Genomic DNA, 16,545 nt, shown 5'->3' with positions numbered 1-16,545 from the left:
CTGCACAGTGGTTTCTTCTTCTCTACAAGATGATGCACATTTTCTAAGAGAAATCTGAACATAGTGTACATGTATGTATTTATGCAGGTGGAATTCTGGTACATAAATACTCTGAAATCCTTAATGTATGCAAACTTCAGTATTTTTCTGAGAGCAAATTCTAAGAAAATTCTCTGAAAAGATCTATGAACTGGAGAAGCGTGATAAAAATTAAATGACAGTAAAAACTTGAAAAACAGATTCTCTGAAGGAACAAATGCTTTTATTGTAATGCATACGTAATACAAATACTTCCAGAAATACTTTCTGTCTTTACATTAAGACCAGACACTCATTAAAACTTATGTAATTGTACTACTATTTCTTACTTAACTCAGCACTAAAGAAAAAGGATTCCTTTAAGATATGCCTATGCAGGTTGTAGAAAACTGCACATCTGACCTGTCTGTGCTTCTAAGCATCCATATGTTAACAAGCTTCAGAGCAGATGCCACACAGCTGGGTTCACACACTACTAAGCCCTTGTTCATGTAATCCAGCACTCCTTTCCCAGCGTTCAGGGTTATTCAAAAAACCACTTAAACATTGAGCCAAAAAATTAGCTGGGGATACAACTATGTGGAAAAATTTAATTGAAATGCTCAAAGCTGCATCTCAAATATTCCTTCTTGTAAGTCGTATTTACAGCTTCTTCAGAACTGAAATTTAGATTCTGATTCCAATAAATCCAATATACTTGAAGTAATCTTGTCCATCTCAGTGGCAAAGTGAGATTCCTGTAACACAAATGTGAGCGCTTCAGAAAAAATATTTACGTATGAAATTACTTAAATTGGTGAGCATAAGGAAATTGCACAATATTTATCTGTTTGGTCAAGCATCTGACTAGGTGAGGGTTCATCACTGAAATGGAATAAATTAAATTTTGTGATTTTAGGAATACATAAGAGATATAAGACATGTTTTCATAGGAGATTTCAAAAATAGGTGGAGTTGGAAGCAGAGGAAAACGGGAAGCTTGTTCCACAGATGGCTTATGATTAATGGGAAAAGATATGTATCCCCATTAACTATTAAAACTATCTGAAAGAACAGCTGCTCACCTTTTGCTGGTTTTCTTTACAAGAAGAAAAATTGTGATAGGAGTAGATCTATGAAAATACTGGATAAAAGGTTTCAAAAAAATAAATGAGAAAAATGCTGATTTAGATTCTATAGGGAATTGAGAGAATGCATTTCAGCAGACAGAAATACTGAGCCAACGGCACGGAAGTTATTAACATGACAAGGGGGTAGGAATGAGATTTTTGAATTAAACATGAAACCAAACTTGCCTGGGTCAAGGGGATTAATGAAAATAAGCTCCACTGTGACTGAGAGTTTTCTTGCTTTGAAATTTATTGTATTGATTACTCTAAGTATTCTGTCAGAAATCTAACAATATCTCTTTTCACAATTACCCTCTATTAATACCTTAAAAATAAGATTAGTATAGAAGACTAATCATAAAATGTTACTAATATAGACACTTTTTCTTTTCAGAAATGCATATATCTCTTCAGTCATCAACGAAATCACTATAAACCTTATGAAAATCTAAGTTAACAGCTACAAATTTTGAATGTGGTAATTCCTGGTACTGTAAACTTTGAAACTATTTCCAATTCTTTGTATACATACTTCTTACTCGCCTATGCCTCTTAATTTCCTAACTTACAGTTAAAATACTCATCAAAATTTACACAGCTTCTTTTCAGGAGAACCTGGAAAACAAACTTTAATTCTTTTTAATACTGATCAGAATTATATTGCCCTTTCTCTCTCTTTTGAAAAAACATTTTCATTTGTATATGTTTTTATAGTTAACTCCTTTTCTCACCTTTGCACAAACTGTTGTGCATTCTTTCTTTCTGCATTTGTTCATGATAGCTAATATTCCGAAAGCACTTCTCTAGTCTACTGTAAACTCCATACTTTTGTTTGTTACAGAGCATGACATCCTCTAAAGATTGGAAGCAGGTTTTGTTTTTACATTGGATCACCTTGCTGAAAAGCAAGGGTAAACTAGAAAATTCTAATAAATTTAATCAAAACAAACTACAGCTTCTTTTCATAATATCCAATTCACTGACAACAATTTGTCCCAGTATCTGATTGCCTAACAAATGCAAACCCGTATGTTCATTTGCATTAGAACAAAATTGACTGGATGGTTTAGCTGTTCAGTGGCTGAACTTTAAAAGTGCTTTTTCCCTAGAATAAGTAGAGCTCTGCCTCCTTCCTCTAACACTCATTAACTTGCTTCTTAGGGAACAGTAGCCAATAGAGGAAAGGCATCCAGCAAAACTCTGTCCAGTTCCTCCAGTTGGTGTCTAAAATAGTTTGATATTCACAAGAGAAGCTAGAGGTTTTATCCTCGGGACCAAGATATATTTTCATTGATTTTTCTTTAATCTACAGACACTTAAGCCTCACACCCCTACCACATGATAATGCAGATTTGAAAACAGAGTAATCTACAGAAAAATTAAATGTAAAATTAACATAGCTGTGAAGGCAATAAATTTCTTACCTATATACGGCTATTATTCCATGCAAATAAACTTTAAAGCACATTACATCCTTAAAAATGTAATCTGAGTAATCCTTCAAAAACTGTCTTCCAATCATTAAAAGGAAAAATAAAAATCTAACCCAAAAGTTAAGTTTCTTAATTAAATTAAAATACACGATTCCCTGGAAATTTCAGAAAGAATGAGGAGAAGAAATAGTGAGCGATACTGGAAGAGTCCAATATTAAACCTGGAAAGTAAACATGCTATATACAGGTAAGTGTGGACATAGGTGTGTGGGCACGTTGTAGCATCTTGGATTTTTTGCTCAAACTATTTACATTGAAATATATAATGCCATCTTTTCTACTGCAATGACAACTAGGTATTTTATTAATTTTTTGTAAAGACTAGGCCAAAAATCTGCTTTGCATTTTCCCCGTGAAACAGCAAAACCTCAGACCAGACACAAAAGATTCATTTTAAAAAGATGCAGGAGTGAAGAATAAGAAAACATACTATATTCTCTAGTCCTATTTGAGAAAATGCTTTAGAACTAGTGGATAAATACAGGGTAATTTTTCCCCGTTTTTCTACCTGATAAAAAAAAGTCAAACAAACTGCCTTTGTAGGAATATAAAAGACAATCATGATTGAGATCCATGTAAATTATGATACTAGTAATAACGAAGATTACCAACCCTAGGGCAAATACAGAAATCTTCATACTAGTGTTTTGTTTACAGTTACAAACATCAGGTCAATCCTAAATCAGCTTTGGTAATACAATGTACTCTTAACAAAGGTAGTAACTGTCCTGTTGTACCTGAAGCTATTAAAACCATGGCATGCCTTCTCAAAAATAGCAACCTTCCTCACTTCAGTTTTTATCGGTTTTACAGTCTTCAAATTGTTTTGGTCAGATAGCAATGAAATAGCTTAGATTGTGGTCTATATCCAAAACTATGGAAATTGAAAGCTAAAAGCTATTACTGACAGTTCATTGATCAACTAATCCCCTGAAAAAAAAAAAACCAAGACAAACAAACAAGAAAACCAAACCCCAAAATGCTAACAGACTCCTGATTGCCTTGAACGGCATGAAAGAAAAAGGTCAGTTATCGAGAACTAATATCTAATCAATACGTATCAATTTTTTTTCAGACAGCAAACAGGCAAGGTGACAATGTGAAACGTACTACCTAGCAAAATGAGCAACTGAAGTATGAACAGATCAACCTACTTAATAATGTGAAACACTGGCTAGCTATAAATCCTGCAAACTAACAAACTGTACAGGATCAATACATTTTGAGTAGTTGATTCTTGGGCTGACAATCCTTTCAGTGTAGGACATAAACCATATTTGAACATGTTTTACTGTCTCTAAAGGAAACCAAAGCAAACTGATACAGAGAAAACATTTCTTTTGCAACAGATGCACAAGTCCTAATTGTTTATTAATACCACCTAACCCTTGTACAGATGTTTAGAAACTGACAACACAAGACAAATAATTAGCTAGATAAATGACTAACTTAGAAGAACCAGATAGAAAATTAACAAAGCATGTTTTTTCAAATCTACCGGCTCACACAGCTTTAGTGTGAATTGGAAATTGGATCTGCATTCTGTGACCTCTCCACTTCCTGCCAGTATCCCACAATTCTCCCAGTGATAGATATGTTAAACATCCATTCTTGTCATGTAACTACTGATGATATATTTTATCTTGGCATACCTCAGAGAAGCAGCATTAACTTTAAAATGACAGAAAATTTGAAGTTGCCTCCTTTGAATTACTCAACATTTCCAAGATTGTAAAAATGGAAAAGTCATGCAAAGACTGACATAATTTCATCATGTTTGGTATTTTCTCTGCAGTTAGGATCGTTAAGCCTTTCCAATATTAGGGAAACTGCTAAGGTTTCAATCACATTACTGTGGCTGGGTCTAACAGCAGTGATGAATATTTAAGCAAGCTGCCCTGACAGTCATTGTTAAACAAAAGAAAGTAAAGAATCACAATGGATTAGATAGCTCTATCTACAAAACTGCACCGGAGAGACAGCAATTTTGACACAGGTATGGTTCGGATGGAAAAAAAGTGAAGACAAGTCACAAGCTATTAACTGGATACCTCACATCTGATAAATTTACAGACAGGTAGTGTGTGGTCTGCAACAGATATATGGTTTTTGTAATTTATTCTGAAAATACAAAAAAATTCCAGATCTTCTCAAATTCTGTTCAGATTCCAGCATACTTTTACATGATCTTTCTATGCCAAACATTCAACTGTAAAATATACTTGCCATTGAAGAGCTTACTGACATAATCATACCTGGGTGCAAGCACATAGTTTTAGCTTGCTTCTGAGTAGAGAAAATAAAAGTATTTACACTACTGTAGAACTATCAAGCGACCAGTTCTCTCAAACATTTTATTACATCTTACGAAATAACGTACTAGACGGCCTTTCTATACATACAGAAAGATTGTATTGACAATTGTCTTTGACAATTAATCCTTTGCTTGAAAATAAATATTTTAAAGAAAATCTACCACTTAATACCATCTACTATTCCCAGAAAACTGACAAGCAAAAACCCACTGGTATGAGGACGACCGCCCAATATCAAAACTGGATAATTTCGTACCTCCAGTGAAGAGAAATCAGATTAACTCTCACACTATACACTGTAAAACATGTGCGTGTACATATATATCTACACACACATATTCATATATATGTATGTGTGTGTATATATATATACACACATATATACACATATATAGGGAGAAGAGAAGGCTCCGAGGAGACCTTATTGCAGCCTTTCAGTAGTTAAAGGGGGTCTACAGGAAAGATGGGGATAAACTTTTTAGCAGGGCCTCTTGCAATAGGACAAGGGGTAATGGCTTTAAACTAAAAGAGGGAAGATTCAGACTAGATACAAGGAAGAAAATTTTTACAGTGAGGGTGGTGAGACACTGGCACAGGTTGCCCAGAGAGGTGGAAGATGCTCCATCTCTGGAAACATTCAAGGTCAAGTTGGACAGGGCTCTGAGCAACCTGATCTAGTTGGAGATGTCCCTGCTCATTACAGGTGGGTTGGACTAGATGAGCTTTAATGGTCCCTTCCAACCCAACACATTCTATGATTCTATGTCTATTAAAAAGCATATATATATATATACACACACATATATATATGTATATACATACATATACACGCACATATACTGGTATGCGTGTGCATAGATATGCATGCATGCATGTATGTATGCATGCATATATGGTGGTGGTGTGAGATGCTGTCCTGGGTTGAGTGACACAGGACTAATTTATCTTCTAATACTGGGGAAAACTCCACTTTTGGAAGAATCTAGTGTCTGAATTTCTGAAAATATTTAATTTATAGCCAGCTAGGCTATGTGGGATTCAAGGTCTCAGTGTTTTCAAGCCATGCCAGATGCAAGGATGAGGAAGAGCAAGGCCTAGGCGTTTGACCCAGGCTGGCCAACAAGATTATTTTATACCATGAATGTCACATTCTATATAAATTAGAAAGTTTGCTGAGTAGTTTCTCTCTCCCTTGATGGCGGCAGTCCAGAGAAACTCCTTACCCCGGTGTCAGACCCCTGAGGCCTTCCCTTCCTCCCAAAGCCATTACGCTCGCAGTGTCCAACATTTACTGTCCACTGCTGGGAGTGCACAGCTTCCTGCTCATAGAATTGGCTGAGATTAATTCTTGTATATCTTATATTAGTATCAGGATTAATACTGGTTCTTTAGTATTACTGTTAACTATTTAGTCTTATCTTATTACATCTACTTAGATTTCAACCCTTGTGTTTCCTTGCTTTCCCCAATTCCCCTTTCCGGGTGGGGAGGGGTCATAGGGTGATAGAATAATTGTCTAAATGGCAATAAATTGTTATGGGTTTTCTCAAAACGTAACAGATACACAGACAGAAATTCCAGCACAAGGGGGATGACACACAGTTCTACCTTCGCATTGAATCAGATAGACTGCAAAACAATATTATCCAAATGGTATCGCTAATGATTGCCACTGAACCATAAAAGTATTAAGATAATAGTAGCAGGAAAGGGTAGGTACTTTAATGAAAATGTGATTATAGGGAAAGTATTCCCATCTCTAATAAACTAGTACCACTGCAGAACCTGTGGGTGTGTTGGGATCTGCTTGGTACTTGGTATACAAATGTTATATTGACAAAAGAGGAAGGAAAAAGCCAATTCTTAGTACCCAAGTCATCTTCGTCTTCCATGTGAATTTGACTACATGATTCACACTTCCTAACACCTCCTTGATTTGCCTTATGCAATTTTTTGCCCTCCTAGGAAGCTGTGTGACCTTAGAAAGCACATCCCCGCTTCTGTGTATACAGCGTCTTTCCCTCTTTGCCCTCATCAAAACAAAGTCCAAAAAACCCGCAAGATGACAGAAGTAGTATTAAGTGTTGTCAAACTCTCCTATACAACAGTGAAAGTAACCACGTAAGAACATGCTTTAAAAAAACTGACAACTTGTAAAGCCATTTGTTTGGCTTGCCAGCAGCTGAAAGACTGGCTCACTTGACAGCTAAAACCCATCATGCTTTGTTTGTTCTTCCCACAGAGAAGAGACAGCACTCAGCTAGTCATTCAGCATGTTGTCCCCCTGCATCCTTCCCCCCTAACAACACACAAACTAACTTTTGAATAGCTCCAGACCAGCCCCTGCAGGAGCTGTCTTTATCCAGCCAACAGGCTATAGAAGAAAATGTAAGAGAAAGACAAATGTATTGCAACGTGGCAAAAGCAGAGCATGGCCCACAACTGAAAAACTGATGAACTTCAATTGCCCATTCACCTGTATCAGTTATATCTCATAGATACTATCTCCAAGTGTTTGCTATGGTTCTATTAAATTGTGTTTTGCTAGGGAAAAGATATGTATATACACATTTACACATGTACACATGCACATTTAATGCAAACCCCAGCAATTCCTACGAACAGACAGAAAAAACTATACAGGGCAAGTAATTTTTTAATGCACTACAAGATTGGATTTTCCATTAAAATACAACTCAGCACGTAACACAGACATGAATGCATAGAACTTAGAGCATCAACCTGATAAAGGCAAGAAAATAGTAGACAAATATTACAGAAGTAGCAAAAGTCTCCTGGTTGTGAAAATCTGACACGACAGCTGCAACCTGTAACCCTCCGTGAGAAAATATGAAAATATTTTCCTTGTTAAAAATCAAAATATCTCTTAGAAAGGAAATAAGTCAAGGGAATGCAGGTGAAGCTATCTTTTTACAATTTCTGAGGGGAGATATTAAATATTTAAGACATGTTTCTATCATTTCATCAGTCTAAAAATCTGCAAATCTAAAACACTGCCTCCCAACCTTGAAACTAATAAGAGCTCCAAACTGTAATTCTTGCACAGACAACATACAAATAAGCTTTTGACAAGACAGAAAAAAGACAGCTTTCTCTTTTCCAACTCTAACAAGAAATACATGTAACTGTAGAGCTGAAGCTATTGGAAACAGGCAGTGTTAGCAAGAAACTCCTCAAAAAGCAAATTCTGAACACCTACATAATAATTAACTTAACCTTGGCCCTCCTGTCACATCTTTCTGCTAGACTTCCTTAATTTGGAAAGTCAAAGCTAACTGTCATTAGTGCAGGCTGAAAAGTAATTTTAGATTTGTTAAAAAAAAAAAAAAAATAAATAAAATCAGTTCTCTTTAGCCCCTCATTTTGAATGCTTAACTTAATCTCCCAAAAAAACAATTGAGTAAATTGTGCAGAAGGATATTTTAGCAGAAAAAAACTCCAAAACAAAACAAAACTAAACAATCATTCTTATAGTTTCTCTTTGTTCCTCCTGATTTTTACTAAAAGCTCCTAGTTTAAGTTTTTTGCATTCTTAATTGTAAATTTATCCCTCATTTTAAACATATCTATTCTCCATAAATTCATTTTTACTGCTCTACATTTTGCTATCAGTTTCTATTTTAATCCAAATGGTCTTATGTTTTCCAATTAAAAATCAATAATAAAGGATTAAGATAGGCTTTTTAGACAGAAACAATTTCCCCTCAAAGACGAGATTCAATCACAACATCAAATTCTCCTTTCACAGTTTATCAAGCATAGGTGTTTAATCAATTACCAGAATATCCAAGTGATTTTACAAATGTGATGTAATTCCAGGTTAAAACAGTGTTAGAAATGTGATTAAATAAAGCACTATAATGAAACTGCTATATAGTATGTATTCTTCAAAAACGTGTTTAAGATGACTGTTTCTTCCATTTTCAAATAGATCAAGAACAAAGAAGCTCCTCCCTGTTTACTCAGCGTAACGGCATATGACCACTGTGATTCATTAGTTACAAGGGTATTAGTTAGCCCTTTTAACACTACTTTATATCCAAAAATGATGTGGTTTTATATTTATAAATTTTTACTTCCTTAATCAATTAGAAGTAACATTTAACCGAAATCCTTTGTTAATTTCTTCATCCCAAACAGTGCATCTACACATATACAGCTGTACCATAGCTAATAATTTGGCAATTATCTCCTGTAGTAAAAGATCAGATGCTGATTGCTGCTATGAGATTTACTGAAATACAACAGTAAAACAAAAAACAATTAAAACTTTGTTTAAGGTAATGTTAAGGCACCACAAGGACAAAAACACTCCAAAGAACACTCTGTTTTGCCATTTATTTCTAGGTCAAGAAATCCTTATTGCAAAAGCTGAAAAGCAGCAATTAGAAAACTATTACAAGTTCAAAAACTTGAACATGGCTGCTACATAAAAGACATGCCAAATATCTTAACTATGATGTAGGCGTGCCTAACTCTTTTAGTTTATGACCACCAAAAGAAACAGCACAAAGTTCACAACTGCTGGAGAGAAAAAGCTTTCCTCCACTACCTAGACTGAAATATGGTACTTAGCTTCTTAATGTGGGACTTAGATACCATGGTTCATGTGTGACATCTCTCTGAATTGAAGATTTCTACCATCTCTTGTATTATCTCACCTCAATGATGAAATAATGAAAATTAAGAGAAAAATTAGATAAGTTCTGTTCATATTTCTTTGCCTCAGAGAAAAACAGTTTCAAACAATCAGGTGTTTGCACATAATAACCTACTTTCTTAAAAAAGCATTTCAGGAAGTATTTTTAGATCAAATTAATTTTCGGTAAAATTCACATGCAGAAAATGCACTCTTTTGCGTCTTTTAATAAGCAAACCTAGCAGAAAACTGAAAGATTAATGAGAAAAGCTAATTTTATTGCATGTCAAATATTTAATTCTGGAATTACATTGGGACTGGAGATGTCTGGATCAAAGTAACTGTAATGCAATAGGCAAGAAAGACTGCAGGCTGACTATGAAAGAACAGGAATGACCTGCTAATTTATTTACCATTGTAATTCCATCTAAGCTAAAAAATTGCATTACTGAAAAGAAATTCACTTGCACAGCAGGAAAGCTCTTGAACCTAAGATCTAAACTTTCTTCAAATGCTCAAAGCAATCTTTATTAAGCTATAATTATTTCCTCCGTCTCCAAAAATGTTCTACTTTATAGAGCTTAAGTGACTGGTAAATCAACATCCCACACACCACTTAAACCATGTTGACACTTGTTGCAAAATTTCTCGTCCATAAGTCAAAAATCAAATACATTATCACTAGCTGAGTTTTTCCACAGGAGTTAGTATTACCGTGAGAATCCTTCTCATTTATTTTGTAGAAGGGTTAAAATAATTCCATATGCATTACCTCTCTTGCCAAATAATGTCCACAATTACTTCCATTAACAAATTTACAGTACCGTGTGCTTTTTCCCAAATGACACAAGAGTTCATCTTAAACTGATCTAAAGAGAAGAAAAAAAAATCATTGATCTCAGTAATTCTTCAAAAACAATTCAAAGCCTGATTTAAATCTACAACAATAACCTGACAGATAAACAAAAGGCAACAACACACAATAGCGAAAGAGGATATTTTCCTTTTCTACCATCACTGCTTTATTTAGTTCAATATCTGAATAGAGGAAAAAAAGGTGATAAACTGCTGCATACCTGTGGAACTTTTGTAGAACTGTCTCTATTTGCACTGCTAAGAATAGCTTCTTTTGTGCCCTGCCTTCACGTTCGAAGAAGGCTATGTCTTGCAATAGTTTCATTTTTCAGATTTTAATAATGCAGCAAAAGTAATATGGAAAGAGGTGCCTTCCTATTGCTCATAAGTAAAACAAAAATAGCACAGATTAACAGACATAAAATGTCTATGTGCACCAGGTCTCCTGGTTACATGCTAGCACACAATTTAACAGCATATTTCTCAAAACTTTCAGATGCATGATACTCTCTTGTATATTTGCACTGCATATTTTGTTCACTAGTTGAACCATAAAGGAATATAAGTAGAATACTGGAGACCTCAATCAAGATTCTGTTGGATAACACCACAAGATGAAGTACTTAAACAAGCATTTAAAAAAAAAAAAAAACAAACCCAAACCTACTGTAATGTACTTTGTACATCAGGAACTCTTTGTCCTTGTAGCTATTCCAGAGAAAGAGATTTATAGTGGATTCACTCTCAGAAATATAATGTACTCAGCAACTGCAGAGCACGAGCACCACTCAGTGGAACTATCAGATAAAACAATGCTGGCAAAGTCAAAGTTCTATGTTCATAGCACAACAGTAAAAACAGTTCCAGGCAGTTCTGTTAAAACAAAAATCTTTCTCAGAAAAATTTTAGGTGAAAAAACTGCTAGTTTTAGTTATATTACAGAAACTATAAATTTAAATTCTATCCTTAATATTGCTTATTTGCTGGCTCACTTCCCACATACAATTACTAAGTTTTCATTACTATCATATTTCTTTTCCAAAAATACAAATTATAATTTCAAAATAGGAAATGTATGGCTGTAAACAAAACCTCTTCAAAATTTGGAACCTGGTATTTTTTTTTATTTAATTCACAAATATTTACATAAAGTTACATAACGTGGACAACAATTGCACAAGCAGGTGCTGACACATGAGTTATTTCTTCCGCATAATGACAAGCATTGTAGTTCCTTTCTCTCCTTATCAAAAGATAGAAAAAGATGTATAGAAGTTGCTGACAGCTAAATTACTTCAGGACAGACTATGCCACGACTATTGAAAAGGAAAGCCAGAAATTTTGTAATGATGCATTCTGTACTCCACTCTATACACTGAAGCCTGCCACCATGAATTTAGATTGTAGATACAGCAAGGCTCTACTAGCCGCTTTTTCAGTAAATATATAGCTAGATCTCTGATGAAAGAGGGAGAGGTGGAAAAGTAGCTATGGATAAAGGTGGATAAATGACCCGTGTTCAGGAATCCTAGTAGGCTGCATCTGTCACTAGCTCATTTCAGATTGGTCATCTGATGTAATTTTTCAGCATCACTTTATTACAAAAGCACCAATTTAATTCCATTATTTAGTCTTTGGAATAACGAGCATTTCCAGAATAACCACCATTTTTCTCTCTATGGGTAAAACCACTGAAGCCTGTTTGTATCGGATCTCACAGCATTACTTAGTCTCACCAGCTCATATTCACAAATTAAATCCACACAGCTCCTAAGTGCAGCTGCCCGGGGGGATGTGGCAACATTTGCTTTATGGTAAAAGGTCATGACTGCTGCCACCAACAATTCCAGGACATGTTGGCAGGAGCCTCTCTTGCTGCAGAAGAATTTCAGAACTGAATGTTGTATCTAAACCCTGTTTGTACTTAACTAAGAATTGAGTTTCGTTTCACCACTTTTGCTGTATTTCTGCTGAGATTAAACTCTTCCCTTGATACCAAATTCTACTTTAAACTTCACCTTCACGTTGTTATTTGGAAACCTAGGACAAGTAATCACAAAGCTACGTGGCAGAAGCAGAACAGCAACAAAAAAATCATCAGTAAGGTAAAACTCAAGATATTTTTTGTCCTAAACTGCTAAAGTTGATATAACTAAGCGTAAGCGACAATATATACTGATGGCCTAACTTTGATTCCACACCTCTTATCACAGCAGTGACTAGGGACATTGAATGAAGAATACACTCAGGCACAAGGTAAAAGAACCTTGATTTGTTCTGACGCTGCCTGCAGAACGAGCAATAGATCAATGAACACTGAGTCATCCACTATCTCAGCGATTTAACATGAGGGAAACAAGAAAGCAATAGTGAATAAATAAGTAAAAAATACATGCGAAAGGAAGTAATAGAGATGTTTGTTTTTTAAATAAAGCCAACTAATATTGAAGTTAAAAGGTATTTTTTTCTGTCAACTGGAAAAGAACTAAGAATATATTCCCTTACAAATCTGAATGCATTATGTTCCAAAATAGAGACGTAATACAAATACAGGTTTCTAAACCTAAATGTAAAGTTGAACATCTACTCTTCACAATTATTTCCTACTTTCAGGAGAGTTTAACACATTTCATAAGATTTGTCAGCTGGACATCACCAATGTGTCTTTAAAATGCCAGCTACATTTCCAGCTGCATAAAATAACAGCAGAGGACACCCTTACCTCCATATATGACATATATAAATGACTTTCAATTTTTCATTTCCCAAGAAAAGCTTAAAACACAAAGAGTGTTTGAACATTTTGATTTTCACTATTTACCTGGTGAAACAGGAAAGCTTTTTATAGTAAATAATTAGGGAGTCTTGTGGTGAGGCCTGTGGCAAGCCCAGACAAAGTGTTTCCAAGGACACTGGGTCTGGGTACTAATTTTTTTCATAGCAGCCTGTACGGCACTGTGTTTTGTGTGTATGCCTAAAACAGTGTTGATGCCACACCAATATTTTATCTACTGGTGCAGTGTTTGCACAGCATCAAGGCCTTCTCCGTCACGCTGCCTCCCCAGAAAATAGGCTGGGGGTGCGCAAGACATTGGGAGGCGACACAGTTGGGACATCACTTTATTTTGTTTTGCCTGGAAGGGCTATGATTAAAGCACCAGCCTTGAGGTTAATCTGGTATTTAGGCCTTGCATTACTGTAGTCCCTTCAGGGGTGTACCTGTTCCAGTGTAGCCTTATCCATGGGCCACAGCTCCTGTCACAAAATACAGAACTGCGCTGGTGTGGGGTCCTTCACGGGCTATAGCATGGACATCTGCTCTGGCATCGTTAGAGAGCCTTCCTACTATAGTGAAAGCACCACATGCTTACTACCATCTTTAGAGTGAGGGTCTACAATAGATGTAAGTGAGTCACAGAGGAAAAAAACTTTGGATTGAAATAAAGTTTCTGTGCATCTTAGCTAAACATGCCAACCCAAAAATGTACACTTGTAATAATCATTAAAAAGCTGTAAAGTGATCAGAGAAAAAGTTATCCAGTTAGGGTTTATTTGAAGCTTTAGTTTACTACACAAATTATTTCATAGCATAAAATGCTGGGCAAATTGAAGATTATGAAGAGATATTTTCTAAGAACACAGCTATTACTGTCATACCTGGTTAAACATTTGACGAGAATTCTCAAAAACTAAAATTCCAGTAAATGGCAAATACCAGGATGTCTATCCTTTAACCAAGACATGCATTGATGAACATTTGTGAACTAAATGATCTTCATAAAACTGTATTTAAATACACTTTGCTACAATTCTAATTTATAATTTGGGTCCTGAAGTTCATTAATATAGTCAGGTTAGCACAACATTTCATACAAATAAACAGGCCAACAACTAAAGTTTGTGAAGTTTGGTCTTTCACCAGGGGCACCTCAAATGTTCCCATATGACCCCTTCCCACTGAGGATTTCTGCACACTCATAGCAAATCTTCGATGCCAGTTTGCTACAGCGTTGGGCCTGGTCCTGACACATACAATGCCCACACTTATGGACAAGACTGTAACACTCACAGTCACAGGCTATAAAGTTCTCGTGGTGATGGATCCCACTGTCCCTACTTGGGAAGTTGTCCCTGCTTCTACCTAACAGACAGCAAATCAGTAATTAAAATATCTGTAGATACTAGTCCTGCCAATATCATAACAGGATTTATGACCTTATATTTCCAGGGTTATGCTTTTCTAAATGGGAAACGTATCCATATCTGGCATAACAGAAAACCCTAAATAAACAGTGAGGAGTGCATTTAACAATAAAAAAAGCAAATATGCAATACATTCATGCACTCTAATGACACTAAATTTCCAGGAGACTGGTTCTTTGGGAAACATTAAAATGTTCAGCACTTAACACTACAGAATCTGCTTTGGTCACCATAATGCATTACCTGGTAAATTAGTCTTCATAATATCAATGCCAACTTGAAGCTCAGGCTCAGCTGCAAGAACTGCATAATCTCCTTGATGAGAGACATTGAAATTGTAATTTGAATAGATACCGAATATATTATTTGCCAGGAAAGGTTTTCCTTTCGATGTCCTTTGCAAGGTTATTTCATTCCAAGGTATGCGCAACTTTTCTGCAATTAATTTCCGTATCAGCAGGCGACCAGCCTATGAAATAAAACTGTAGTGATTCATACAGAACTATTATGCTACATGCAAAATATCTGTGATTGCTAGAAAACCATCTGCCTAAAAAAAAATGGGGTTCTATTATTGTCAATAGAAAGTAAGAGTGTATTTTAGCCAAATCGTTTTGTTTTCCCCCTTTTATAAGAGCCTGTGTCAACTAAATTTAATCAAGTGTTCACCAGAGCCAAATATATAATACATTTGTTACCACTATTACCACAAAGACAAGACCCAATAGAAAGCAGTCCCAGCCTAGAGGAATCACATAAAATAGTTCCTTCTCCACCTTATTTACTTAAGGTACTTTACTGCATAGATGAATACTTTTTATACCACACTGAATCAGTAAAACTGCCTCAACCGCTTTCCTTTCAGTACATTCATTCAGTTACTTAGGCACTAAATTAAATACTGGACAGCTAAAAACGATGAGTAACTTCTTATAGACTAATCAGCAGTTTGCATTACTACCATATTGTTATGTGATATTTAAAAACTGAAACATGTAAAAACAGCTTTATTCTCTTACACATTACACTGTTCTCGTGTATAGTCTCCTCGAGTATGTTGATTTTGTCTCCTAACTTGACATCGCAACAGAAAACTTGCCAAGTCTTTAAAAATTATTAATAGCAGACAGTGACCATTCCTCTCTCCTCCTACGTGAAGGTGTAAGTAGGGATAGCAATTAATACTTTGTAATGCATTTAACGTCCCTGAAATGCCTTCGCAGGGCGTGTTTTCCCACGAGAAGTGAGAAATTTGGGCAATACTGAATCTCTTGAGAGACAATCGGGTCCCCACGGGAAAGGGCCGGTCCCGGGGCCACTAGTGGTGGCCCCGGGACCGGCCCTTTCCCACGGGGACGCCCCCCCAGCGGAGAGCTCCGGGCAACGCGGCCCTCTGAGTGCGGCCTGTGGGCTTACACCGCCAGCCCTGAGAGAGGGGAAGCCGCCCCCTTCTCGTCACAGAATCTTCATGGTGGGAAAGGACCCTTAAGATCATCGAGTCCAACCAAACAACCTACAATCTCTGCCACTAGAGCATGCCCTGAAGTGCCGCATCTGGACGCTTCTTAAACACCTCTAGGGATGGTGACTCAACCACCTCCCTGGGCAGGCTGTTCCAGTGCCCCCTTCTCCCCTCCCCCCCGCCATCATGTACCAAGGCGGCCTTGGCATCGCGGGCAAAGACAAACTGGCCGATGCGGTCCTTCTCCTCGGGCTGCACCAGCCGCGCCGCCAGCAGCCACTCTTCGCGGCAGGGGCGCCAAGCGGCACAGGGGAAGGCCCAGCGTACGCTGCCCATGGCCGCTACAACGGGAAGCGGCGAGCCGCAACACCCCGCCTCAGCGCCGCCGTGAGGGGGTAGAAGACACCCA

The 16,545-nt window shown here is 36.6% G+C and overlaps 1 protein-coding gene across 5 annotated transcripts in view; it reads right to left on the bottom strand.

The window, feature by feature from the left end:
- AASDHPPT (aminoadipate-semialdehyde dehydrogenase-phosphopantetheinyl transferase) overlaps positions 1–16,542 on the bottom strand; it is a 34,950-nt gene extending 18,408 nt beyond the window's left edge. For 2 of the 5 annotated variants that reach the window (XM_054215690.1, XM_054216001.1), the window contains exons 1-3: positions 16,329–16,542; positions 14,918–15,143; positions 10,441–10,485 (exon numbers count right to left, since the gene is read on the bottom strand). In XM_054215690.1, coding sequence (XP_054071665.1) covers positions 10,441–10,485; positions 14,918–15,143; positions 16,329–16,472 — 415 coding nt within the window. In that variant the 5' untranslated portion in view covers positions 16,473–16,542. The remainder of the gene's footprint in view (positions 1–10,440; positions 10,486–14,917; positions 15,144–16,328) is intronic. The other 3 variants (XM_054215824.1, XM_054215730.1, XM_054215906.1) reach the window with 3 other exon arrangements.
- Positions 16,543–16,545: the final 3 nt, after the last annotated feature.

This window comes from Rissa tridactyla, chromosome 1 (assembly GCF_028500815.1).
Source record: "Rissa tridactyla isolate bRisTri1 chromosome 1, bRisTri1.patW.cur.20221130, whole genome shotgun sequence".
Taxonomy (NCBI): domain Eukaryota; kingdom Metazoa; phylum Chordata; class Aves; order Charadriiformes; family Laridae; genus Rissa; species Rissa tridactyla.
Note: the sequence above shows the minus strand (reverse complement) of the source record. Positions and strands in the feature narration are given on the sequence as shown.